General features: G+C 40.8%; 1 protein-coding gene across 2 annotated transcripts in view; it reads left to right on the top strand.

The window, feature by feature from the left end:
- Positions 1 to 2,524: 2,524 nt before the first annotated feature.
- dlg5a (discs, large homolog 5a (Drosophila)) overlaps positions 2,525 to 27,809 on the top strand; it is a 43,662-nt gene continuing 18,377 nt past the window's right edge. For both annotated transcript variants that reach the window (XM_044045867.1, XM_044045866.1), the window contains exons 1-13: positions 2,525 to 3,477; positions 14,115 to 14,183; positions 16,613 to 16,790; positions 17,774 to 17,917; positions 18,435 to 18,618; positions 20,440 to 20,699; positions 21,666 to 21,978; positions 23,565 to 23,795; positions 24,185 to 24,369; positions 24,771 to 24,896; positions 26,657 to 26,789; positions 27,028 to 27,155; positions 27,288 to 27,463. In XM_044045867.1, coding sequence (XP_043901802.1) covers positions 3,150 to 3,477; positions 14,115 to 14,183; positions 16,613 to 16,790; positions 17,774 to 17,917; positions 18,435 to 18,618; positions 20,440 to 20,699; positions 21,666 to 21,978; positions 23,565 to 23,795; positions 24,185 to 24,369; positions 24,771 to 24,896; positions 26,657 to 26,789; positions 27,028 to 27,155; positions 27,288 to 27,463 — 2,455 coding nt within the window. In that variant the 5' untranslated portion in view covers positions 2,525 to 3,149. The remainder of the gene's footprint in view (positions 3,478 to 14,114; positions 14,184 to 16,612; positions 16,791 to 17,773; positions 17,918 to 18,434; positions 18,619 to 20,439; positions 20,700 to 21,665; positions 21,979 to 23,564; positions 23,796 to 24,184; positions 24,370 to 24,770; positions 24,897 to 26,656; positions 26,790 to 27,027; positions 27,156 to 27,287; positions 27,464 to 27,809) is intronic.

Below are 27,809 nucleotides of genomic sequence, written 5' to 3'. Positions count from 1 at the left end.
AGATAGTCCAAAACAAACAAACAAACAAACCCCAAATGTACCATGAAAGACCAAAGCAAAAGATGTGACAATCATCAAAGGTAATCAATGATGATGTCATCACATGATGTCATGCAGAATATCACACGCAGGTCACGGATATTTGTCCAAAACTGTTTTATTTAACGGAAACACAATTATGTAGAAAAGATCGCGAAGGGAGGACATCCTTCAGCAAACGTCAGTGAGATGGACTCGTCTGCATTTTCTTCTGCGACAGAAAACGAAGAGCTGGATCAACATGGGACAACAAGTCTGTCAGAAAAGGAAGAAAATTACAGCGAGGAAGTACATTCCGATCAAAGCATCAGCACTGAAGAGGAGGAAATCGGGTTATTGAAGAGGGAGCTCTGCAAACTGAGGAAAATGCTCCAGAGGACGCAGGACGTCGCCGACAAGTGGAAGAAAGAGGAGAAGTCTCTGTTGCTGTTTGAGCTGCAACTGCGTCATCTGTCTGAAAAGCGATGCCCCCCGGAGGAGGAGTTGGTGTACTACAATAACAAATGCACAGAGCTGAGAAAGAAGAGCAGCGACTCAAAAGCTCACTTGGAAATGCAGTTCACAAACCTGTGCGATCAGATCTTTCGCATCGAGGTGGAGATGGAGAAACTTCAGAGGATGCAAAAGACCAAACACCTGACCAAAAACCGTCCTGACCGCATGCAGGAGGAGAAGAACGTGTGGCTGACGAGGCAGCTGGAGCAAGCACTGACCTTCACAGCTCGACAGCTGGAGGACAAGGAGTGCATCATCCTGGAGAAGGAGCAGCAGTGTCAGGACATGAGGAGACGGTTGTTAGAGATCAGTCAAACCAGAGAGAATATCAGGAAGCACAACGACGACATCGCGTCTCTGAAGTCACATCTGGAGACTGTCAAACAGGACGCTTTCAAGAACAAGGAAGACAACGGGAAACTGTTGGGAAAGTTGAAAGCCACCAAAGAGTTGTTCTGGGAGGTGAAGAAGAAGAACAGGGATGTGATGAAGGTCTTGCAGAGGAGGGGCATTGAGGTACCAGTCGGAGTGAAGGCTTCATCTAATAAGGCATCCATCAAGCCACCCATTGTCTCCCGCTTATCTAAGGTCGGGTCACAGAGGTAGCAGCTTGAGCAGAGAAGCCCAGACTTCTTGGCCACTTCATCCAGCTTTTCCGTGGAAACCCGAGGCATTCCCAGGCCAGCTGAGAGACATAGTCTCTCCAGCATGTCCTGGGTCTTCCCCGGGGGCCTCCTCCTAGTGGGACATGCCTGGAACACCTCACCAGGGTAGGTGTCCGGGAGGCATCCTAACCAGATGCCCAAGCCACCTCATCTGGCTCCTCTTGATGCGGTCTAAATCCTGACCCACATTAGAAGATCTTGAAGGAATCATCTTGGCTTGTACAAGTTACAGTTCTAAAACCAAAGTTACTCGCTCTCATTGGTTACTGCAAAGTTCTCACGCCCCCAATCGCTGTTCAGTCGCAAATATCAAACATGGTGTATACGTACGATTTGAAATCTGACTTTGAAAAGATTTGTCTGATGCAGGATCATTTGGCCACATAATCTGTTCAAATCAGCCAAGACACCCAAGATTATCGGAAGAACCAGATCGGGACCAAAATCTGGCCACTTATCCTCCAGTGTGGGGTGGGGCTTAATGGGGCTTCTAGGACGACTCATCTTGACCCTGCTCGACTCCATCATTGATAGTACCTGGTACCTGGGGTTTGTTTGTTTTTATTACCTGCTCTGTCGAGGTTCTGAGCCGATACTAAAGACTGCCGGCCACTGAAGAGTCATGAGTGCGACGTCCGACACAAGAATCAACAAACATTTTTTGGGTCACCACCATATTCTCATAAACTGCTGGTTATAATGAACAAGTAAAACAACGAAATATGTAAAAATAAATACTTCTAATGATGGTTGATCTATCTATCTGTCTGTCTGTCTGTCTGTCTGCCTGCCTACCCATATAACATTTGTAAACCTTTATTAGTATCACCATGGGAAGCAACTATTCAGTTTTACTGCATTATATATAGTAAAAACATTTAAGGGAAAAAATAGTAAACATGCATTAAAAACACATAATATACACAAAATAGAGGAAAAAATGTGAGGGTGTGAGGGACGACACGTGTAACATTACTGCAATGATGTTTGTTGCACATATATGAGAAACACACATATATACTGTATATATTTACACATAAAAATATTTTTTACATACGTGTATACGTATATATACACGTATAAATATTTTTAATAATGTATCTAAATTGAAATCCTAGTTTTTCATATAAAAAAAATAAAAGATCTCCATTCTCATTTTTTCCTCCTGGGATTTTCAACGTACTCACTACGCTCTCTGCGTGAGCGTGTGTGTGTGTGTGTGTGTGTGTGGGTCCGTCCGCCCATTGAAGAAATGGGTGTGTTTTTTTGCGTGCCTCCAAACCCCTCCCCCTTTGCCCTTATACGGTCACTGAGCGGAGCGTTGATTGACAGCAGGCAGCAGCTGCTGAGTTGCTCAGACATGGCGGAGGATACGGTGTAGTCGAGGCTCAGCGGCGGAGTTACGTTAGTTACGTGACTTTTTTTCTCCCCCTCGCTCTCTCTCCCTGTGTGTGTGTGTGTGTGTGTTAGTTGTCGCAGCAGCGCTGGAGGAGTTACTACACGTTTCCCGCAGACGAGGACGAAATGTGTCCGCGTGAAGCGCTCCGTGCGCGGCAGCAGCGGCAGCGGGAGCAGCAGCAGCAGCAGCGGGGGGAGCAGCAGCAGCAGCAGCAGCAGCGGGGACCCGCGCCGCCTTCTCTGGAGTAAACGATGGGAACATGTCTCGCTGTTCAGTGCAGTCAACAGCCGCGGGCAACAAACATGGCTCCGTGTGCCTTTTTCAAAATGCTCTAAAAACCGCTGCGCTGACGCCGCGGCGCCGCCGCTCGCGGCTCCGGACAAGTTGCGCAAACGGTCGCGACAAGTTGACTCCGGGAACCGCTCGGTACTTTTGATCTTTGTGAGGATACACGTTTGTGTGCGGTGTTAGCAGAAGCTACGGAACTAAACACACACACACACACATACACGCACGCACGCACGCACGCACACACACACTGAGGGAGCGCTATGGAGCCAAAGCACAAAGAGTTGCTCGACCAGTGCCACCAGAACTTACTGGAGTCCATCACAGACGCGGACCGGGTCATAGAGCTGCTCGTCGCGTCCGGTGCTTTGAGTCCACTCGACCGGTTCGAGCTGGACCAGAACTGCTCGTCCAGCGCGGAGAAAGTGGACCACCTCCTGAAGATGCTGGTGAACAAGGAGAGCGACCATTTCCTGGACCTGTGTGTGGCCCTGGAGAAAGCCTACCCGGACCTGCACGCGGCTCTGTTCGGACACAACGGCACCGGCTGCACCGGTACCGGCGGAGGAGGAGCCGTGGAACCGTCCACCGGTAAGCTTTTACGTGTGTGTGTGTGTGTGTGTGTGTGTGGTCTGATGATGGTCGTGAAGGTTCACGTGAAGGTTGTAAAAGAGCAAAAACAACTCATTGACAAGTGGCGATGCCGCGATATCACGATATCACGATATGACATCACTAAGTGCATTATCGGCTCGATACAGTCGTTTCTAAGACAATTCTCCAACTGTGTAACAAATATTCACGTAGATAAAGAAAATAGAAACATCTCACAACATGACTTGCTATTGCTATTTGATGACTTTTTTGGCGATATATAGTAACCACATTGCTGATTATCAAAATCATATTTTATGATTCTGTAAGGCCTAATACACCAGTACGTAGACGCTCTTTAACCCAAAATGATATTTTTAAATGGTAAAATATAATTATTATTGTTATCCACAAAGAAAAATGAGTAAAGCACATTATTATTTCTTAAGTTGTTACAATTATAGTTATTTACTTGTATTCCTGAACAGAAAAATGAGTTTTAGTGGTTGAACGTTCCGCTTTATTAATTCATTAATATTATTTCTTTCACAAAACATAGTTTATCATATGGAGGAATAATGTGTGAGACAGTGACTGTTATAAAACATGATTTTGCTTGTTTAGAGCAAAGATTCCTTCTGTTTTTAAACCCACTAAGAAACAATCTTTTTTGAGTATGTATAGATTGCGTAGCTGCAAGGTGCTGGAACAACATTAAAAAGACCTTAAAAGTGCTTGATTTTGATCTCTAAAGGAATGATGGATTGTACAAATGGAGGTTAAATCAGCCAAATTCATTACCACATTACAATTTAAAAAAACGCTCCCAATGAGGACTTGGAAACGTAACCTTCCCTTTTATTGTCATTTTAGAGAGGTTTTTGCCAACAATATTCCGGGGGATGTTTATTTGCGTGGCACCAGTGCTGCTTCCTGTCACAACAATATCTCAAGTGGACACCTGAGACAGAAACGGTGTCCAAAAATGTTATGAAATTAAAAACAAAAATGAATTTCTAAATTCAGTGGAGGCGAGCGTTACGTACGGTGGCCTGGAAGTGCAAACCAGAGCCACTGACTTGTTTTTTTTTACTATTTTCCTATAACAAACATTTGGCGTAACGTTCGCCGTATGAGTTAATTCTATAAAATACATTTTTATGGCTTTTGTGAAAGTGTTCCACATTTTGTAATAACGGTTTGCACTTCCAGGCCACTGTACGTCGTCCTTTCGCTAAAAGGAAAATGCTTTTATACATTTACAGCTACGAGTATGTTGACGGACTCAAGACGAGAATTTGTCCAGTACTTTCGTAGATAAAGAAGCTACGAAGCGTTTCATGAGAAATCCTGCAAACGTAGGAGGGGGCGTGGCCTAGTATGTAACGTGTTGACGAATCGACAGAATATTATGCTTAAAATCAATAATGTCAGACTTGAAAGAACATGACACAATAGTACAATGTTGTGTTGTATACATTTATAATTTTATTGTATTACATATCACATTTTTAAAGAATTTTATAAAAAAATATGACTATATGAATTTAAATGGTGAAAAAAAAGAAATTTAAGAAAAAAAAAAAGGAATTTGGAAAAAATTTAACTGTAAAAGTCGCCTGTGATTTTTGTTGCATCGTTTAAATTCACTCTGATCCAATTCTCATTTGTTATCAGCAGACACGATGTGCTTAGGGTACATTAGGTAGCCTGACTTGTTTCCATGACAACGGGTGTACCACTGGTTGTCATATGGCTCCATGTCGACCTGTACATACGTGTGTGTGTGTGTGTGGTTTACTCATGCATGTGCAGCAACGTGAACACATGAGTCGCACTTTACTCTTCATTTCCACACATTTAATTAAAAACAATAAACAGAAAACACAGTCGACTCACGGAGACACGTTTACTCTCTGAAGAGCGACCGAGTGTAAAATCCCCGTCGAGTTTTGCTTGTTTTGCTTCGTCTGAACTGAAGCCAGCGTCGTGGCCCGAGGCCCTGAATGCACCGTGAGCCTTGAGATTCCTGTCTTTTTTTTCTGCTGTTACATATTCCACATGTAGAACAACCGTCCGTGTGTCTGTCTGTGTGTGTGTGTGTGTGTGTGTGTGTGTGGTTCATCTCGTACATTAAATAGCTTTAAAATACAGTAGTAGTCGTCGTAGTAGTGTTGGATTTACAGCTGCTGTGTCGTGTACTTTTATTCTCCGTCTCCTGTAGCAGTAAACAAACCCGTGTTGAGCTGGTGTCGTCTTGCTGCTGCTGCTGCTGCCGCTGCCGCTGCCGCCGCTGCTGCCGCTGCTGCTGCTGCCGCTGCTGGATCATTAACGCCTCCTTTAGCTTTATTACTTCCTCGTGTGGAGTTTTGTTGCTTCAGCAGCAGCAGCAGCAGCAGCGAGGGAGTAGCCGTAAAAACTGGACCCTCATGTAGGTCTCAGGGTTAGAACCGTCCGGTGATGATTCAGAAATGATTGCTGGACTTGGGTCGGATCAGATACGTAGCAAAAAAAGATCCACTTCTCACACAGCGCAGCCTGTTTCTTTACATTAGTGGTTCCTAAAGACTGGGTCGGGAGAAGTGGATCTTTTTTGTATCTGATCTGACCTGTGTCTGGATTATCTGGATTTTTAAACCTTAAACCATTTTAGACAATGTTCTACTTTCTTTACATTAGTGGTTCCCAAAGACCGGGTCCTGACCCATAGATTTGGTCCCCTGTAAACAAATTAGCAGTATTTTCTCTAGCTTTTAGGTAAAGATTTTTGCGAGGGCGACGTTCTCGGGATTAAAAATCCAGAAGTGATTGCCGGACTGGTGTTGGATCAGATATATCACAGACGGGGAACAGGAACGTTGGTTCAGGGCGAACACGCGCTTGTTCCTTCACTCTGAGACGGTGAAGTTTGTGTCTGTGAATGAAATGAGTGAGTGAGGAAATGTTCACAGCATTTCAGCGCCAGTGTGACTGTGAACGACACAGGGCGTGTGAAGGGCGACAGAGAGTGGGTGTGTGTGTGTGATTTCATGTGATGAACTGATAGAAACTAGCTCCTCCCTCTCATGTCACTTTGCCTGCTCTTGTGTGCAGATGTGTTTCCTTTGCCAGCTGATCCTCCACACACACACACACACACACACACACACACACAGTTAATGTCTAACCCTTCCCTGAAACCTAACCACAATACAAATCTTAGTCCTTAACGTAACCAGTTCCTCCAGAACCGCACCGGACCAAGTTTTTGGTCTCCATGAGGACGTCTGGTCAGTGTTTCGCATGTCTTCAGGACCTGTTCTATGTCCTACGAGTGTCTCGTAGCGTGAAAGTGGCTAAATGTATCGTCCAAAATCGGCATCACTTATCGCTCTGATCTCCAAATATCGGTGTGATTATTGGTTATAGAAAAGTCAGTATCAGTCGCCCTGTGTCGTCGGTACGTGTCTGTGATGACGCGGATTTCGTCCTCACTTCATGACCTACATGGACCATTTCAACCTGGAAGAGCAGAACGTGGACACCTGCACTCGAGGGACAATAATGACAGTGATTTAAACGCACACTGAGAGGAGGACGACACAATTCTCACTGACACACTGCAGCATCCACAGTCTTCCTCAGTTTACTTTCATCTTCACGTCGTTTGGGTTCTTGGTTCTCCTGCTTTATGGTCTTATTTTAAAACTTTTATTTCTCTTTCCTGCTGATTTATTGTGTTTCCTCCCAAACCGTACGACTGGTTTTGTTTCTCCTCGCACTTAAACAGAGGAGAAAGAGAGTGATAAAAAGATGGAGGCAGAAGAGAGAGAGAGACAGAGAGAGAGAGAGACACAGAGAGAGAGAGAGAGAGAGAGAGACAACAAGGCTTTTGTTGAGAAGTTGTGCAGGAGACCAAAGTGCCCAGTCAGCAGCTCACTCTGTGTGTGTGTGTGTGTGTGTTGCTTGTTTCCTCTTTGTCCTCCAGACTCTGTCCCTCTCTATAAACCACAGTGGACAGACAGGATGAGTTATGGCCCTGACACTCTCATCACCACTGCTGCTCTTAAATACAGTATTTCCCATGAGCCACAGCTTTTCCTCTTCTTCTTCTTCTTCTTCTTCTTCTTCTTCTTCTCAACTCGCTGACTGGAACGAGAAAACTAGCTCAAACTATCTTGTTATGAGAAAACTCAAACTGTCTCGGTACAAAGGATTATCATAAATGACCATTTTCTAATAAAACTGTCTCATTACCATGAAAAATGATCACATTGCTACAAGAAAAAAACTGGCAAAAAACTGCCTGAAACTATCATTACAAGATCTATCTCAAACTCTTGCTACAGCGAGATCTATCTCAACCTCTCTAAGACGAGGTCTATCTCAGCCTCTCTAAGACGAGATCTATCTCAACCTCTCTAAGACGAGATCTATATCAACCTCTCTAAGACGAGGTCTAGCTCAACCTCTCTAAGACGAGGTCTATCTCAAACTCTCTCCAACGCTCGCTGCATGAAAACTCTATCTTGGAATGTCTCGCTGTGTGAAATCGCTAACTTGGTTTAATGCTGAATTAAAAAGAAAAGAAAAAGGTTACACGAGACTATCCCGGTCATATCTTGTGTGATTTTGATTTATTGTGCACTAGAAACAGGAAATGGCATGTCTTAAAACATCGATCTAAGGATTTTATGAATCTATCAGTCGCTATTGTATTTTCTTTTATCCCAAATCCTAAATTTTCAGAGATTTAGTGCCTTTAAAACTTTATGTAAAAAAAAAGCAGCATTTTAAACGAGCCTGTGCTGTCGAGTCATTTGCTTGCCTTTTATTTCCTTGTCTCTTCTCTTTTTCCTCATTGGCCGGAGCTGAACAGCCAATCACGATGATCCCTCTGATCCACAGACACTGATTTTGCCATAAAACACTTGGCAGGTTCTGTGGCGATGACGGTGTCCCGGGCTTGGAGTCCGCTCCCCCCTCACTGCTGCATGTACCGCAGTCCCACTTCATTTCCCTCCTCACGCTGCAGAGGAAGCCATCAATTCAGCTGCTGTTAACCAGTGTTTGTGCTCACGTGTGATTGACGACGTTTGAGCAGATCACTTTTCTTTTACGAGTTTCATTAACGTTTTGCAGTGTCTACAGTCAACATTGAAACAGGTCCATCTGTCGCTGGTTTAAATAATCCAGTGTCAGTGTGGAGGTTTACAGGCCACTGATTATTGGATGTATTAAGCAGATCTTAGACTTGTCTAGAACATTTTTAGCTGGTTGTATTTACATTAATTTATTCATTATTTCCTGTGTAGCTGTGGTGTATACACTTTTGTCATATTTATATTTAATATTTTATATTGCCTACAGCCTTTTATAGCTGTTTATGTCTTATTTAGTATTTTCTTTTTTTTAATTATACTTTTTTATACTACTTTCATATTCCATCTGTCTGCCTCTCTGGTTAGCTAGACAGCTAACCAGCCAGCTACTAATCTGTTTGCCTAGCTAGATGGTGTACCAGCCAACCTGTCTGCCTGTTTAGTTTAGTCGCTAAATGACATGTAATGTTAGCTAGATAGCTATAGAGCCTAATACTAACCTGACTAGTTAGCCAACAAGTCAACTACCAACCTCTACCTAGCTAGATGGCTAACCAGCCAATGTGACTGGCATTTGGCTAGTCAGCTATCTAGCTAACTAGATTGACAACTTGACTAGTTGGCTAACAAGCCAACTACCAACCTCTCTACCTAGCTAGATATCTAACTGACCAACTTTTCCGTCTGTTTAGTCAGCGAGATAGCTAACTAATCAAATACCAACCGTTCTGCCAGTTTAGTTAGCTAGACGGCTATAAAGCCAACCTTTCTACCTAGCTAACTAGCCAAATACCAACCTGCCTAGTTAGCTAACCAGCCAACTACCAACCTCTTTACTAAACCTTTCTAGATGGCTTCCTAACCAACTACCAACGTGTCTGTCTGTCTGTCTGACTGTCTGTCTGTCTCTCTAACCCTTCATCATCAAGTGTAAAATATGCTTTTTCTCTCTCTTCCTTTTCTTTTTGTTGACTTGAGCATTAGCATGTGGTGACAGGTTTATTTACACTGTGAATGTGTGAACCACAGTCAGGAGTCTGAGCTGTGAACGCTTCATTATCACATACGATCATCTGCTAACTCGCATGAGCCCGTGAGGTCCAGACAAAATGGCTGGCGTGTGAGCAGGTCATGGAGATGAACAGCTTCTCTGTTTGTCCCACTAACACTAACACCATCACCACCATCTTTCTCCATCATGACATCACAGCCTTTTCTCTTCCAACCTTCACTGTCCTTTGTGTCCTCCGTTATCTTGGACCCGGGCCATGCTGGATGCGTGAGCGGCATGTAGGGCCTCGCACGACGTCTTCAGAATATCAGACTGGGGAGAATTTATTGGCAGAAATTGAAAAATACTACTTTCAAGCGCATTTGTGAAAGTGTAGGAGAGTTTTTGTTATCATAGCCTTGTAAAAGGACTGTCCTCTGCAGAGGTGGACACTTTTAATGAGGAGCTGGACAGAAACATGTCTCATTTCTGAAACAGAAGGAGGTGGTGGAGGCTCGAGCAGCACCTGAGCCTCCAGAGGTGAACTGTAGATGTTCCCGCTGCCACATCAAATCAGACGATGATGGATCTGAACCCTGCACCCTGTTAACATTTTATCAGACGTCCTAAACCTGTCTGACGGTCCTGCAGTAAATCAGCGTCTCCTGACTCCTGTTCTGATTCTCAGCAGCGTCGGTGCAAACACAGAGGGACGTTTGCTGTCTTTAAACGTCTCGCACAAGGTTTCTTCTACTTTGTCGTTGATGTGCAGAGTAGAGCTGAACAATTAATTGTAATACGGCCTGTAATGCAGTTTTCAAATTGCAGGAGGTGCAATATTTAATGTAAATATTTTATATGTGTAATTCAAATGAAAATGATAATAACTTTGTAAAAAAAAAGTATCACAAATCATATTGCAATCGCAATTTCGGTCAAATAATCTCAATTAGATTCGGCCCTAGTGTGGACGTCAGTTAGAGGTTTGAAAACTATTAATTGATAATTAATCAAGTATTAAATTAATCGTCATGTATTTTGGCAATCAATTAATCAGTTCTCTAGTTTCTTAGCTTCTTAAAAGTGAATATTTTGTGGTTTCTTTGCTCCATATTACAAAAAATCATTAAAACTGAAACCTTTTTATCGTTTTGAGTGTTTTTTCAGTTTCTCAAATTTTTCAGCTTCTTAAATGTAAATATTTTCTCCCTTTTTTTTGCTGAAGTGAAAAAACAAGACATTTGAGAACATTGTTACTGGACGTTTGAGAACATCGTTCAACTTTTTCCAACATTTTCTCACATATTTCGGACCAAACCATTAATAAATGAACATAAAAACTTTTCAAACAGATAAACGGCTCAAACCTCCACAGATTCTCTCTGACCGTCTCCCAGTGTCCGTGGTTTCATATTTACGAGCTTGTGCTTTGATATGACACTGTTACAGCCCGACCCATAAAATCCTCCTCTCAAATACTGTTTGGACATAAAGTGTATGAGACAGGAGCCATTTTAAAAAATAACAAGTCACACAGTAAAGAAGATGTGTGTGATGTTGTCGTTCATGTCTCTGAGCTTTGAGGCTAAAGATGTTTTTAAAGAGGATGAAAACACATGCGCCATTTTTTAAAAAGTTGACTTTGGCCGTTTCTCCATATCCATACTTGTGTGTACTTGTGCATACTTGTGCATACTTGTGTGTACTTGCGTACTCCTGTATTGTGAAAACGTCACCAGCCTCAGTCCAAGTTCTGTTCCAGTTCTCGAGTACGGTTCTCAAACCCGGAAGTGTTCTCACTCGGCTCGTTTTACCAAGTATGCATCGGGTGGTGACTTGAGTGTTCTTGGGAAAGCCATGTATCCCAGAATGCATTTCGGCGGAACATGGCCGCCGATAATTCAAATATAAACCTGAAATGAGTCATCGATTAATTGAATAATCGTTGCAGCCCTACTGAAGGCTTGTCTGTGTTTTTACAAACATACCATACTTGCAAAGACTTATGTTTATTTTCTTGATGAATTGATTTGTTGTTTTGTCCCTAAAATGTCAGAAATGATAAGTGTTGGTAAAGAAAATGATATTTAGATATTTATAGTTTTTTTCAAAAAAAAAATTCACATTAAAGAAGCTTAAAAACGCCCACAGCTTGTTTTAATTATTAAAATAAACACTTAAATCGTTCATATTCATTATAAAAAAAGTTGGCGATTCATTTGGTAGTACAATAAAAAGTGTTGCAGTGTTATTTTCCCTCCTGAGTTTCCAGTGATATGAGTATTATTAATGTTGAGACGCGCTACAGGACACACATGGATGTCTGAGTGTCCGAGGACGAGGGGTGGTTTGACCAGAGGCCGCAGCAGTGAGTCAGGCCAAGTGCGTGCGGCGCAGTAATCCCCGGCTCATGAAGTCATCATGTTAGACGTCTCTGCGGTTTATGTTTCATGTACAGACTTTAAATCAGACCATCAGTCTTTTTTGCCCCCGCCAGCAGGACTTCAGTGGCTCGTTGCCCAGAATCCTGGCCTCTCCGTCACTTTGCCTCCTCACAGGTTTTGGCCCACGTCACGGCTCACGTCCCAGATGTCGTGGTTTCTCTGTGAAATGTTTGTGATTGAACACGAAATCTGTTTATTTTCACATCAGCAACATCAGTGGAGACTGAAAATCACAGTTTAATCAAGCTAAGGTCATAGTGAGACGAAGTCTGACTAAGACAGGCAATCACAACTTGCAGAGTCCGAATATGCGCTGGAGAAAATCGATTTATTGGCTGTGTATGTATGACTCCACCTCCGTTGGTGGCGCTGTATCGCTCTATAAGCTAGTGACTCAGTTTCCTGTTGACCTTTTACGTGACAGAAAAACAAACCGTGCTGCTGTTCTGTGTTTCGTAGCTGCTGTACATGTTCATCGTCATGTGAATTAGACGGAGCTGAGTTCTTCTGGTTCCTGGGAGAACGCCAAGTCCGACTCCAGTCAGACTAAGTGTATACATGCATGAGTAATCAGACTATGAACCCAGGTAATCTGACTAAGACCAGCTTGATTTCAGTTGTAATGTATTACATGGCATTAAGAACTTCATTAATTATTGTCTTAGTCTTAGTCGGACTAAGTCTTAGTTGGACATGGTCTGTTTTGTCTGTACAACTCTTTGATGTTTTTAAATGTGTAAATGGTGACATCAGTTTCTATTTGTATCTCGACTCAGCGATGGGTTTCACGTCGTCTTTGTCTCAGATCAGATGCTCAGTCTCATCTTCAGCATCAGCAGCAGCAACAGCAGCATCATCAGCAGCAGCAGCAGAGTTTCAGATGTGCTGTGTTGATTGCAGAGCACTGATGCCGTGCAGCTGCTCTCGTCCCGTGTGATGGAACAATATGAAATCAAAGCTCTCTGAGCTCTGAGCTCTTCACTGAGTCAAAGTGTGGAGCTTCAGTGAACATCAGAGCAGATTAAAGAGACTCTGTCAGCCCTCGTCTCTTATTTCTCTTTTTAACACTCTCCTTATCTCTTTTCTGACTTGGTTTGGCTCTCGCCTCCTCTCCTCTCTTCTCCTCTCCTCCTCCTCCTTTCTGTTCATCGAGCTGAAGCCCGAGTTCCAGCTGAAACCCAGTGTGGTTGAGGACAGAGATGAAGATCTAGAACAGTTGGTGTTTATCTACTGCAGCGACTGTTCCCTTTAATCTTATGTGCCTGCATCACTTTAGATTTAGATGTACAGTATATAATATTTTACAACATTCACTTTGAAGTGAACAGAAAAAAAAAATCAGTTGTGAAACTGAATTTGATCACAACATGAGAATAAACGAGAAAAACGCCTAAAAAGATTAGTTTAAAATGTAAAAAACCACATTCTGTCATTCACGTTAATGTAATAATGAAGTTTATTAGATTAAAATGCTCTGCTGCCACCTATAGGTCAAATTTCCTGTTTTTCTTTTACCATTTTTGTTAAATCCTGATCATTCTATATGCAGATGATATTCTCCTTTTCTCTAATCACTGTCATCACAAAGTAGATGGTGGTGAAAACTCAGCGTCTGCTTCTGCTGCTCTGTGAGAATGTGGAAGTGTTTTTAACGCTTTCTCCTATGGATTGTGGGAAATGTCCCGCAGCTTAATCTCTCTCTCTCTCTCTCTCTCTCTCTCTCTCTCTCTCTCTCTCTCTCTCTCTCCCCCTCTCTCTCTCTCTCTCTGTGAGAAGAGAAAATCTCATTTGAGCCGTGACAGTGTGCGTGTGTAGCAGAAACATACAGGGACTATACATCAAAGCCAGGCAGCGTGAAACAGTGCGAGGAGACGGAGCTTTAATGACGACGACGACGATAATATACTGTGGAGCTGCTCAAAGTTATTATTCCAAGTATAAACCCTGCACCACATATGAAGCTGACTTCCAGTTTATATTCTCACGTAAAGCTGTAGGGACCGGGGTTGTTGAATTGTTGTCAAAAACGACGAAGAGCCATGAGCTCTGGCTCTTCAGAGAACTGAAGGTTTCTAACGTTCTCTCACAAATGTCTCTTTATGCTTTGTTTTCTGTCAGGCTCCACGTACAGCGTTCTGTCCACGATGCCCTCGGACTCTGAAAGCAGCAGCTCCCTCAGCAGCGTTGGTACGTTTTTTTAATAATTAAAATAATGAAAAATGATTCACAATCACAAGAGGAACTTTAGCCGTTATATAGAAAGCCCATAACGATAGATAGATCGTTTTGATATATAATTGCAGAGATCATTAATTCACGACACAATTGTTGGATTAGATAATTAATTATGACTATATCTACGGTGGCCTGGAAGACATATTATATATCATATTATATAATATATATTATATGGAAGACATAGAAAACAAATTATTACAAAATGTGAAACACCAAAACAAATGAACACAATGTTAAACAAATTTACATTTTCCAAATCCAATTTTTGCGAAACACGTTTCCAAAACGCAAAACAAATTTAGTGTTGCACGTTTTCTAATAATTCACATTTAAGAACCTGAAAAGTCAGAAAAATAGCTTTAATTATTAAAAAAAGCACTGAAACCCATTATCAAAGTTATTAACGATTAATTTAGTAGAATTAAAATAGTTTTTGTATGCACACCAATTTTAGTGAATTAGTGAATTTGACCCCCAGCATTTAACCTATCCTTGGTATACACCAGTGTTCATGACCTGTACTGGGATTTGAACCGGCAACCATGTTTTGTACAAATCTAATTTATTACAACGCGGAAACTGATCTGTAAACTGAAATATCTCAGAAATAAATTGAAATCAGGACAAATTGAAGCCAGAAAGTGTTTTCTAGGTTAGTTTTCTAGGTTACATTGTTCAGGAAGTCTGCGTTTCATGCGTTTCATCTTTCCCCCTCTGCTTTAAACTCCACATTTCATGGAGGAAGTTTTGTCACGCTGGTCTTTCCGCGGTGGATTTGACTCGGGTCCAGGTGACTCAGCCGTGTTACATAAAGCCGTAATGGGCCAACTGTTGTGTGTAATCTTCACATCATTTCCTGCTGCTGTGGCTGCTCTTCATTATCAGGAAAACAAGCCTGAAAATGACTCACGGACGAGCGATGAGTTATTTCTGTCTGACTCTACTTGGCAGCAGAGAAGAGAAACTTGTGATGATTCTTCTTATTATTTTGATGATGACCTTGTTATTCCACTGACTGCATTCCTTCTCATGTCGAGATTAAAGCCATGACTCCAGGTTGTTTCATTATCAGTAAATCTGTAGTTTTCCATAAGTAATTGATTTTTTTTAGGCTTTGAAATGTGAGAAATGTTTACAATGACAACATTCTCTAATGTCTTGTTTTGTTTACTTTCATTTAAAATCAAATGAAACCACAATAAATCAAATTTGATCACCTGAAATTACTCTAACTCTAACCATAAAATGTCACAAAATGTTGAAACATTATTGATTGCTGTTTCCCAAACCTTGAAAATGTCATTCATGTTAAATTCACGACTAGAATAATCAAGTTTATTTTCCTTAAAAAAGCTCTGCTGCCTCCTACAGGTTCAAGAAACAAGTTTCTTTTTCCCCCTCATGTTCTGTTTTGTTTTTTTAAATCATTCGATATGCAGATGATACTCTTCACAATCATCACAATCACAATGCAGAGTCAGGGTTTAGTTTTAATGATTTCTTTGTTATTTGGAGCAAAGAAACAAAGACATTTAAGAAGATGAAAAACTAGAAAACTTGATTTGATTAGTTAATAAAGGGCTCTTACAAAGAGGTAAATGAAGTAGAGGTTACAACATGCATTCAGGGACCATCGTAAAGAACTTTTTTTTTTCCCTTCCCATGCATTATTTGATAAAACAAATTTTTAATAAAATCATAAATAATTATTATATCAGTATTTTAAAATTTGTCCATTTCTCATGTTTTGTATTGGCTATTAGTTTCTTATGCTGTAAACGTATATTCTGTTAACCCCTAATATGTGTATATGTACATATATGTTTTTAAATGTGCTATATAAATTAAATTGACATTGACAATTAAAAGAATAGCATTAGCATTAATTACTCACCTTTTTTTTTTATCATCAAACGATGACGGAATATTTGGAAATCCTTAAAATAATCCTTAAAATAATCAGAAAATATTGTTATTTAAGCTGAAGTAACACAGGAAATGCTTTTGTGTTTGTGTTGTAAAGGTTTAGCTTGTGTCATCCTGTTTCCTTATTTTATAATCTTGAGCCAGGAATAGGGCTGACTTATATAATAATAGATAATCAAAATATGTTTTAATTTACCACATTAAGTATCGCAATAGCAATTTCACTCAAAAACAATGATATGATTATATGAAATCGTTCAGCCCTAGCCAACAAGGCATTTAGGGTGAATAAGATCAGGGTGTACTCACAGCGCCCTCTGCTGGACAACTTCAGACACACTGATGCACTTGTAGGCTATATTTTTTCAGCTCAAACTGTTTTTTAAAGGTTGAAGTTTGAACAGTAATCTGTGTCAGTGCGTCGTCATGACATTACTCCACTGTGTCCTCAGGTTCGCCCGTGAACGGCGAAGCCTCCTCGCCACCGCCACTGGTCGTCAACGACAACCGCTCGTCCGGAGACAATCTGGACACGGTGCTGTTCCAGCTCCGGCAGGTGACCAGGGAGAGGGACGAGCTCCGCAAGCGTCTGGCGTTGGCATCGCCCGGGACCACCTTCGACGACTGCAGGTACCAAAGCCCGTCCTCTCTGCCAACGTTCTATTTTTACTCTGCTCAGAGGTCTGTGAACGTGTCCTCAGAGATGGACGGTGCTTTTATTTCAACAGTTTTTGTCCTTAATACATGTTTATTTCTTATTTTACTCTTTTTTTACAGGCTACAAACTCGACATTTACATGTTTAAATGTTAAACATAGGACTTATTTTTGTCATTGATTGGATTATATCATGATATTTGCTGCCTTTAAATGATTCCTTTGTTGTTTTTTAGTTTGGAGTCATTATTTATGTGTTTTATAGATGTTTCTTTTTTTGCTTATATGACAAATGTACATATATATGTATATATATATCTGTAAGCTTTGGTGATGTGAATATGTGTGTATTTTGAGTCTATATGCTGAGATAAAGGAGATATATCTGGATATAAGGCTGCACACGGGTTGACAATACACTGAAATAAATATATCTACTCTTTATCATCTTTATGACATGATGTTAATAATAATACCTGCTTTATTTCTTTAAAAGCAATGAAATTGACAATAAATATGGTAAATATGACACAATAATTAAGCTTTAGATTAAGCAAGTGGCCTTTTTAAATAGAATTTTGTTGATTCCTCATATTTTTTAATCCATATATACAAGTTTTAAAAAGTAAAGATTACTTTAATTCTTAATGCCAATGACTAGGAGAAGAGTGTTGCATGTTCACCCTGGAAATGATGATGTTTTTAAACGTCTTGTTTCATCCACAAACCAAATGTATTCACTTTTAATGATTTTTGAGTCAAGCATGTTTGTCATTTTTCCTCGCGCCGCTTCGCTCACGTCAGGACCCACGTTATTTCAGAAATGTTAGTTTCATGTTTCATTCCTATCTTTATGAATCGTAATATAAAAGAGAAGGTCAGTCTTTGGTTTTTGTTCTCATACGAGGCCGATGCCATCATGCTGATTTTTGTTGTTTTTTACATTTCCTCCCTAAGGCCAAATTCCAAAGCCAGTCATGACTATGAGCGTCTGAAGAGTCAGTGCATGAGGGCCATGACGGATCTCCAGTCTCTCCAGAACCAGCACACCAAAACACTCAAGAGGTGCGAGGAGGCTGTGAAAGAGGCCGACTTCTACCAGTAAGTGTTTTTATGCTGTTTAACCAAACGCTCGCCTAATTTATTCTGCAATATTTGAAGTGTATTCTATGTTAAGTGTGAGTTTGCTGTGTTATTTTGACTTTGCACCAAATCCCATTGAGAAAATCATCATTTTTACTCTGCAGGGACACACGACCCGCTGTTATCGTTCTGCCTCATTTCATACTTTTATGTCATTTAAGTAAATCCAAACGAAGGATTTTATAAACCGAAATCACAAACTAACACATTTAAATTTACTCGTGAAAGCGTCAAATGGATCAGCAACTCCTGTGTGTCGTGATGTAAAATTGTCACTTTTCTCTAGTGGCTTTGGTACAGGAACGTGAACGGTTTACAGATGGTTCTTACAAATTTATCAATTTCTTGATTGACTCCTTTAACTTTTAATTGAGGTCTATAAAATGTTTGCAGACGCAGGAGCAAGCGGATTGTTCATACATGTATATAAGGTGAAGTGTTCAGGTGTTTGACCTTTGACCCTGTGTGTTCACAGTATGCTGCACAGTCGTGTGTTGGGTGAACAGACGCAGCTGAAGGAAGAGATGGAGACGCTCAGGAGAGACAACTCTCAGCTCGTCCGCGAACACAATCACCTTCAGCAGAACTGTGAGGAGCTGAGACGACTGCACGGACAAGACCAGAGAGAACTGAGCGACCTGAGGCAGCAGCAGCAGCAGGTACGCGCACGCACACGCACACGCACACGCACACGCACGACCAGAGTCGTAGCCTGACACGTGGCAGCGTTTCACGTCGCGTCTTTGTTCATTTACATAATCTAACCTAGTTTTGTTGCGAAGCAGAAGAAGGACGTCGTCGTCACTGTGGCTTTAATAATCTGTGTTGTGTTCACTGACCGTCGTGAATAAGAAGAATAAGAAAAACCTCGATTCGAAACTGAAACATTATGGATTGCTACTTATTATCACTTATTTTTACACATTATATTTGATCTGTTTCTTAATGTTTACAATGTTTTTTTCTTTTCTTCTTGCTTCTTCTGACTTTGCAGCTCTGCAGCTGTGGTCAGCTGTGCTCAGGTGTCCGCGCTGTTGTTTTTTTCCACGTCTCTCACTGTTACTCAGTGTTTGCTTGTTGCAGACCTTGTTCTCAGGTGCTGCTGCTGCTGCTGCTGCTGCTGCTGCTGCTGCTGCTGCTGTGTCACATGGGTGTAAAGTGTGTAGCTGTGTCTCGACAGCAGCGGGGATGTGTGGCAGGGGAGGCACATTTCTGAAAAGGTCAAGCAGCTCAGAGACGCTGTGTGTGTGTGTGTGTGTGTGTGTGTGTGTGTGTGTGTGTGTGCGTGTGCGATGTTGTGCTGCGTCAGTCGGGTCAATACGTCTCTGAACAAACTCTCCCAGGACTCAGGAAGGACAGTATCAGCAGAGAGCGGAGACCACGTCTGTGTCCCTCAGAGACGCAGTAAAGCTCTCTGAAGGACAGTCAACACTTAATAAACCTGTTCATTCTGCTCGTCAGCTGTTTGGATTCACTCACTCTTCACATGAGTCATTGTTTTCAAGCCGCACTGCTTTAGTTTGGCAGTTTTGTGCCGACGCGCTGATGCCACCTGCTGTTCCGGAGGAGAACAGCTCACTGTTTATTTCATTTCCTGTCATTTTGAACGATTACAAAGAGAATTGACGTCGACCCGTATGGACCCCTATATGATTAAAAATTATACACACTGATGCTTAATTAATTTATTGAACAACACTTCAAGTCTGTGTTTGCATCATTTTTAAATAAAAACAACATATAGTGTGCCTTAAATTTTAATGAAACAAGTCATTAAAAAAATCTGGTATTTTCTTAAAATCAACTTTTGAATCACAAGAAAAAGTTCTGATTTTTACACTTAATTACTAACCAAACTGAGGTAGAATTTATTTCTTAAGCAACGTAAGTAATTGCAGGTAATAATATGTAAGAAAGGGCAAAGAAAATACTTTTTTAATTAATATCAACTCATTTTAACTCATAAATAATAAACACAAATGTCAAAAAGTTGTGTTTTTGACAAAATGCGTTCTAAAAATGTATCTTTTTCCTTCAGTTTTAGTGACTTTTTATCATTTTAAATGTCTTAGCTTGCATCAGTAATAACCGGTCCCTTAATTAAACAATAAACACCTTATACCAATTATTTTGACCAAAGAACAGCTGATAATTGTGTGTAATTTAAGTAAAAATAAGTATTTTATTGATTGAAAACGTGTACATTTTTCTTCATAAATATTTTTTTGGGCGTTTTTGAATTAGATCTGAAATTAGTCATTTAGAAATTTTGAGTCCAGAGAAACTGCTTCCCTGATTGATTTATATCAGGATATATAACGATATTAAATGATATAAAACAGTATATAATATTTTTCCTCCATGACCTCCAGCCCTAATTTGTTGATAATTTCAATATAAAATGGACTAAAACAGCGTGATAACTCAGCCTGAGTGGATGAACCGTTGTCGATAACGCGATTATTTCCCCGTGGTCTCAGGTGATGAGGGAGAGCGGCTCGTCGGAGGTGCTGAACCAGCTCTACGACACGGCCATGGACAAACTGGAGGGCGTGAAGAAGGACTACGACGCCCTGAGCAAGCGCTACAGCGACAAGGTGGCCAACCACAACACGGACCTGAGTCGCCTGGAGCAGACGGAGGAGGAGAACCGGCGGCTGCAGAAGCAGACGGACGCGCTGCTCATGCAGCGAGACTCGGCCGTGCACTACCAGCAGCAGTATTCCACGTCCGTGAGGAGGTGAGAAGAAAAGCAACGACCACACTTACCCTAAGATACACTCACTGCAAACACCAGGCTGCCCACAGGTGCTTGGAATCCTTGAAAAAGTGCTTGGATTTTGGATAAAGTGCCTAAAAATGCTTGGAATACCCACTATTGACTAAATAATTTGCTTATTAGATGGAGAAATGAATAAATAAATATTAAAAAGTGACCTTCATAAAACACAAATCCATCTCTTTTATGTGAAATAATGTTTTTTGTGTATGTTTATATTACTTTACACACAGATGTGGAAGTGAATATTTTCTGTTTTCTTTTCTCCGAACAACAAATCATGATTTATGTAACATATTTATTATATCTATTCATTTAGAATTTCTTCTATCCCAGAGCAAATATTAGGAATTAATACACTTGTGGTTTTCACAACAATTTGTTTTTGGTTTTTAATCAAAATTTGAACGAACGTACTAAATGAAACACTAAGAAAAAAACTCAAGTAAATAGATTTTACTGTCAAAATTCCTTTGACTCTTAGAAAAGCCAGAGCAATAATTCTTTGTGTCATTTTTGGTTCTTTACAGTATTGTCTATTTTAAACCAAATCATGGGGTCAGTGTATGATATCTGTACTCTAATAATAAATAACACATGACCAATATTCACTGATATTCAACCACAACTGCTGAACCAAAGGACAAAACCATAATAACTGCATTTAAGTGCCATTTTCTTTACTAAATGAAATCATGTTTATCGTCTGAGATCCACATGCAATGCGTCTAAGGGCCACCAGTGGGCCACGAGCCGCACTTTAGAAAAACCAAAGCACTGGGACACGTGTGCGTCAAACACTCTTTATTTACTGATGAAACAAGCTCTATTCACAAAGACCTCATAAGTTTTCTGACATTTTCTGGACCTAACTGCTAATTCACTCTGAAAATAACGGTTAGTTTGATGCTTGTGCTGCCGCCGCAGGTTCGAGTCGGTGCAGCAGGAGCTGAACAAGTCGTCGGCCCAGAACAAGGAGCTGCAGCGGGAGATGGAGCGGCTCCAGTCGGAGGTGACGCGCTACAAGAACCTGCAGCTGAAGTCGGCCAAGGACTGCGACAAATACAAGGAGGAGCGCGACTCGGTGTTCAACGAGTACCGGCTCATCATGAGCGAACGCGACCAGGTGATCAAAGAGCTGGACAAGCTGCAGACGGAGCTGGAGGCGGCCGAGGCGCGGCTGAAAAACACCTCGTCTGAGCGCGTGGTGGCCAGCGAGGAGCTGGAGGCTCTGAGACAGGTAACATTACATTACATTACATTAAATGTCATTTAGCAGACGCTTTTATCCAAAGCGACTTACAAAAGAACAAGAGTGGGAATGTTTAAAAGTGAAGGCTGGGAACTTTTATGTTAGAAGAGAAAAATCTCAACAGAGAAAAAAAACTCCCTTTTAACAGGAAGAAATCTCTGGCTGAACCAGACTCAAAGATCTGCAGCATCTGCCTAGGCCGGATGTGGTGAAAGGGATAAATGGGGAACAGGAAATGTAGGGAGAGAAAAAGAAAGGGAAACTTTTCTCTTTCTTTTTTTAAATATAAAAAAAGTAACAAGATAATCAGACATTAGTTGAAAACGTGAAAACGTGCGTTAAACTCCAACATTTAGCAAGAAAATGTCAATAAAAGCTCAATATTTTTGGCTAAATTAATCAGATTTGATTCAAATACCGTTGAATATGAATGCTAGTTCTCCGTCACATGACATCGCAGATGATGTCAGTTTTGATGACATTAGCAGGTTCAACTACTTTTTTTAACTACTAAATTTAGCATATCTGCTAAATGGAAGCTAGAGAACATCATTACATGAGGCTTGATTATGATGGTGCTAGCTGCCCCCCTGACTGTTTTCCGTTTATGAGTTTGTCCTTTTGTTGTTGTAATCTGCATTCTTGCCATTAGATATCACCAATTCTATCAAATAATAACCAATTTTCTGGGGAAATTATGTCAGACATGTTACATGTTAGCTTAGCACAGCACACAAACTGCACACAAATGGCAATAGTTAGCTGCGCTCTGCCCTAAAGTAACAGAATCTACTTCTAAATCATCACTTATATCTTATTTATTTAATCCAAAATGGTTTTATGTCGGGTTTTTTTATTGGCTACTTGCAGTTGTATTTTTTTTATATTATGTCACACTAGCATTGTTGCTCAGCAACAGTGCTACAACGTGTCTAAGACGAAAAAGGACCGATTTTATTGCAACATGTGCATTATTCAGTGATTTTAAAGTATGACACTTGTGAACCGAACTCTCAGCCAGAAAGTCATGGGTTCAATTCCCGATTCCATTAGTCGACATGCCAATGAGAAAATGAATAGAAAAACATTCCTCTCCAGCTTGCAATGAATCTTGGGATTGATTGTGTTGCAACAAATCGACCGATTGGACCGACATCGGTGTCGATATCGACTGATACTTAACGCTGTGATATTGAAATGGCAAATGGAAAAACGTGAAACGGAGCCTCTGAAATGGGCAGAAATAAAAGTGAATCTTAGCCGCAGGGCTGAAGCCGCTCTGTGCCAGCAGCCGTCGCAGCGATCACCGCATCCAACAAAACGCTTTTCATCCACAGAATTAAGACTTAATTCAGCCTCATGAAGGATGAGGATTTGTCAAGGTTGTGGTGAAGAAAACACTCAAGAATACATTTTATAAAGACGTCATTACGGTCATAATTCTTCAATATTTGGCATTTAAAAACAAAATCATGTTCTGACTCATCAGTCACAGCCATGTGAATGTGCTGCTACATCTTCTGAAATGTCAAAACAGATGATGCTTCTCTTTAATTCCACGTTAATCCCGTCAGGAGCTGAACTCGTCGCTGGTGGACCGCGACAGGGCCATCTGTGAGAGGAACGAGCTGCTGGAGAAGTACTGCCACGAGGTGAAGGACAAGGCCGAGGCCCAGAAGGAGCTGAGTCAGGCCTGCAAGGACATCGAGACGGTCCGCGAGGAGAGGGACGTGGCCCGCAAGGAGAGGACGGAGGCCATCATTCAGAGGGATCAGCTGCTCCGGGAATACTATCAGGCCAGACAGGTAAACTGAAACTCACAGGACTTATGGAGCTTGTACACTATTGAGGTCCACGCAGGGAAAACCTGCACTTAAACTAGAGCTGAACGAGTTTGAATATGTTTCTATTTGAGATTATTGACAGGAATTGCGATATGGTTTGCGATATCGGAGGAAATGATGGTAACTTTTACATCATTATTTGATTTTTGTGCAGATCTCCAAGAATTAAAGATGTTTTAGATGTATAAAGATCAAGACAATGGTATTGCGAGTGAGAAATGTATATTTATGAGTATCAGGGCCTGAAAGAGGATTTAAAGTGCTTTTGAAACAATCGCCAATTGAAAACGTAGCATTTAGCACGTAGCACGTTTTGTTTTTACGAATTTTCCTTTTTTCAACGTTCACAGAAACAAGACTCGGCGACTCTGGACATGGAGAGAGCCAACAAGGAGATCGAGATGCTGAGGAAACAGTATGAGGCCATGTCCCAGGAGCTGAAGGAGGCCACGCAGGAGGCCGAGGTGGCCAAGTGTCGACGCGACTGGGCTTTTCAAGAGAGGGACAAGATAGTGGCGGAGAGGGAGAGCATACGGTCAGTCAGTCTGACTTATTCGGTTTATATTCATTTTGCCTTGCTCATCTTGGGGCGCACTGGTCCGAGCACTGTGACGCGTGACGGCTCAAAAATGACCGTGAAGACACAGAATTATAATCTAAAGGAAAACAATAGATTGGCCTCTGTTACACAATTTATAATTTACGTTTCTCAACATAAAAGAGACCGGAACCTTGACAAATATATTCTCTCAAACATGTTTAATTTCCTTCTTTTCTTCTTAAGTTTCTTTGTCTTTTCTGTCAAGATTATTCCTTAAATTCTGTGTTTTTAAAGATGTCTGGTACTTTTTTTACATCACAATGAATGTCTCTTCTTTTTTACAATAATCTATTCATTCATAAAATTTGAATTTGAGTTGAATGTCTTTATTCCAGGACTCTGTGCGATAACCTGCGGCGGGAGAGGGACCGAGCGGTCAGCGATTTAGCCGACGCTCTGCGTAATCTGGACGACATGAGGAAGCAGAAGAACGACGCGCTGAGAGAACTCAAGGAAATTAAGTGAGTACATGGAAATATCTGTATTTATTATCAAGTCTTGACAATCACACATTCACACATCGTTCTCACCATTTCACACGTTGTCACACAGAGTGAAGGAGTGAGAAAAAAAACCTCAAACTTCCTGTGAGGAGATAACTTGCTCTAAAATAAGTGGGACACTTATACAGGGAAAGACAAGAAAGGTTTTATTTTTTAAGCACCTTTTAGAAACCAGGTGTTTCCATCTCCAGTTTCCCAAACTTTCTATTTGTTGACCCACTTTTTTTTTTTATTTGACAATAATTCTGCTAAAATTTTAATTTCATCGCTCACTAATTGATCATTTTTATTTGTATCAATGGAATCCACTGACATTTCATTGTCCCGGAGTAAAATGACAATAAAGAAACGTATTTCTTCTCTTTCTGACACAATATTTGTTTTAATAAAATGCATTAAGGTGCATTTTTTTTTACTTATGTCGTGTTAGAACAGAGAGAATTGTCTTTTAAAAAAACAAAAACAAAGGGATAATATTACACAAACATGTAGCGGCTTCTCGTCTCCTGCTGTTTTTGTCTCTGTAAACTGTTTGTTCTCAGGCGTAAACTGTGAAAATCTCCCTCTCAGTTGTTTTGTGTAGCATCCAGATTAAAAAGTGTATTCCCACACAGTATCAGTGTTTGCACACACACACACACTTTTCCCTTTTATAAATGTGTTTAAAAGCTCCCCCTGCTGGCTGTAATTGTGTATAACACAGTGTTTGGAAGCATGTGATATTCTTCCTTGCAGTCCATTAAAAGTGCTTGTTTCTGAGCCAATAAATGGATAATATTGTTTTTGTAAAAGTCTAATTACATTACTGAAGCTACAATGTCACTCTTGTAGGAAGTTTAAAGCATTTTAACCCTTAAAATGCCAGCTTTTTTTGCAATTATAACCTTTTTTAAATAACAATGATGATGATAATAATAATAATAATAATAATAATAATAATAATAATTTAAAAAAAAAAAATGCAGTATTTTCTTCATATTGCATGATTTTGAGATTTCCTGTGGAGGAATAACACAGACTAGAATATGTCATTGAATACCGAAAATATTTTTTTCTGTACTGTAACTACCCTCTCGGCACCTTAAGTGCCAAAAATGTCCCATCAGCATGAACTGTGTTTTTGAGTATTTCATTTTCAACCATCACCATTAATCCCTGATCATAGAAAACAAAATGTATCCTTTGTCATGTATTTTCCCTTTCTGGCTTCAACTGGCCATTTGTAATGCACCGCTGCCACCTGCTGGACAAACAAAAGAAAGTGGTTCCAGAAAGTGATGATAAATTGTAAAATATATATTTGAGACCTGGACTTGGGAATGGAAGCTTAATAACATGGAATGCATGCTCTTATTTTGAAATGACCAGAGGGATGAATGAAATGGTTTATAGTTGATTTCAATTGGTTGATTGGTCAATTTTTGAAATTTTGTTGCAACAGAAGCAAAAATTTTAAAATATCACAAAAACGCAACAACAGATTAAACACTACATGTATTTAACCCCCCTCCCCCAAAACAAATTTTATGTATTACGGTTAAGTTACATAAAACTTAACCGTAACCCATCCACATCTGTGATGTTTAAGCTTTAAAAAAGAAAAGAAGATACATCTCTTCAGTGTAGAGTCTGTTTGCATGTGATTTCTTCAGATGTCTCTACCAATCCATCATGGAGTAAGTGACCTTTAACTTGACCACACGTCCGTCTTTGTTCAGGGAGAAGATGGAGAGCCAGCTTGAGAAGGAGGCCCGGTTCTGTCAACTGATGGCCCACAGCTCTCACGACTCAGCCATCGACACAGACTCTCTGGAGTGGGAGACGGAGGTGGTGGAGTTTGAGAAAGACAGGGTAAGATGATCCTCACAGGCTGTCCATTCGGAGGTGCAACTCTGCTCTCCACTGTTCAAAGTTCTGTTCATCAGCATGGTTCTTCAGGTTCTTCAAGTCCTTCAAGTCCTTCAACGTAGTTCAGAAGTTCCTCAACTGGCACATTTAAGTCCTGAGAACATCTGAAACCCTCGTTCAGCCTTTAAGTTTAACTAGACTTTGACGATATTAACATAAAGTTTGTTTTTTGTGTTCCCAGGATGACATGGACTTGAAGGCACTTGGGTTTGAGATCACAGACGGGGTAAATGATCCATATTTACCAGGAGATTGTGGAATATTCGTGACAAGGGTGGACAAAGGAAGTATTGCAGATGGAAGGTTAAGGTAAAAGCTGCCTCCAGATTGAAATCCAAAATGTTTTCCTGTCAGTCTCCTCTTCTCTGTCGACCTCTATTCTAAATAACAAACCTGAAGTGCTAACATTTAAAATGATGAAACTCCTCGTTGTTTTTCCAGAGTGAATGATTGGTTGTTGAAGATCAACGACGTAGACCTGACCAATAAGGACAGGAAGCAGGTGGTGAAGGCTGTGCTCAGCGGCGGAGGATCCATCAACATGGTGGTACGAAGACGGAAGTCAGTGGGAGGGAGGCTGGTCACTCCTGTCCACATCAACCTCGTGGGACACAAAGGTGTGTTAGCGTGCTAAAATACTTAGCTTACTTATGGACATGAGGCGTTCTTGAACTCTGGATTTCCAACATCAATAACCCTGACATGGGATTCCAGGATGGCTGCATCATACAAACACTGTTATTTTTACCATTAATATCACTGCTGTCGTATTTATTTCACAGTAAATCAGCCGAACACATGGTCCTGATTCATTTTTAACCCACTTTTAATCTAGTTAGCTGGCAGACTATCTATCAAGTTAGCTAGCAGGTTAGCTAGCAGACTATCTATCTACATAAGCTAGCAGACTATCTATCTAGTTAGCTGGCAGACTATCTATCTAGCAGGTTAGCTAGCAGACTA

Source organism: Solea senegalensis, linkage group LG15 (genome assembly GCF_019176455.1).
Source record: "Solea senegalensis isolate Sse05_10M linkage group LG15, IFAPA_SoseM_1, whole genome shotgun sequence".
Classification (NCBI taxonomy): Eukaryota; Metazoa; Chordata; class Actinopteri; order Pleuronectiformes; family Soleidae; genus Solea; species Solea senegalensis.
The sequence above is the reverse complement of the archived record's forward strand: the minus strand, read 5'-3'. Positions and strand labels throughout refer to the sequence as shown.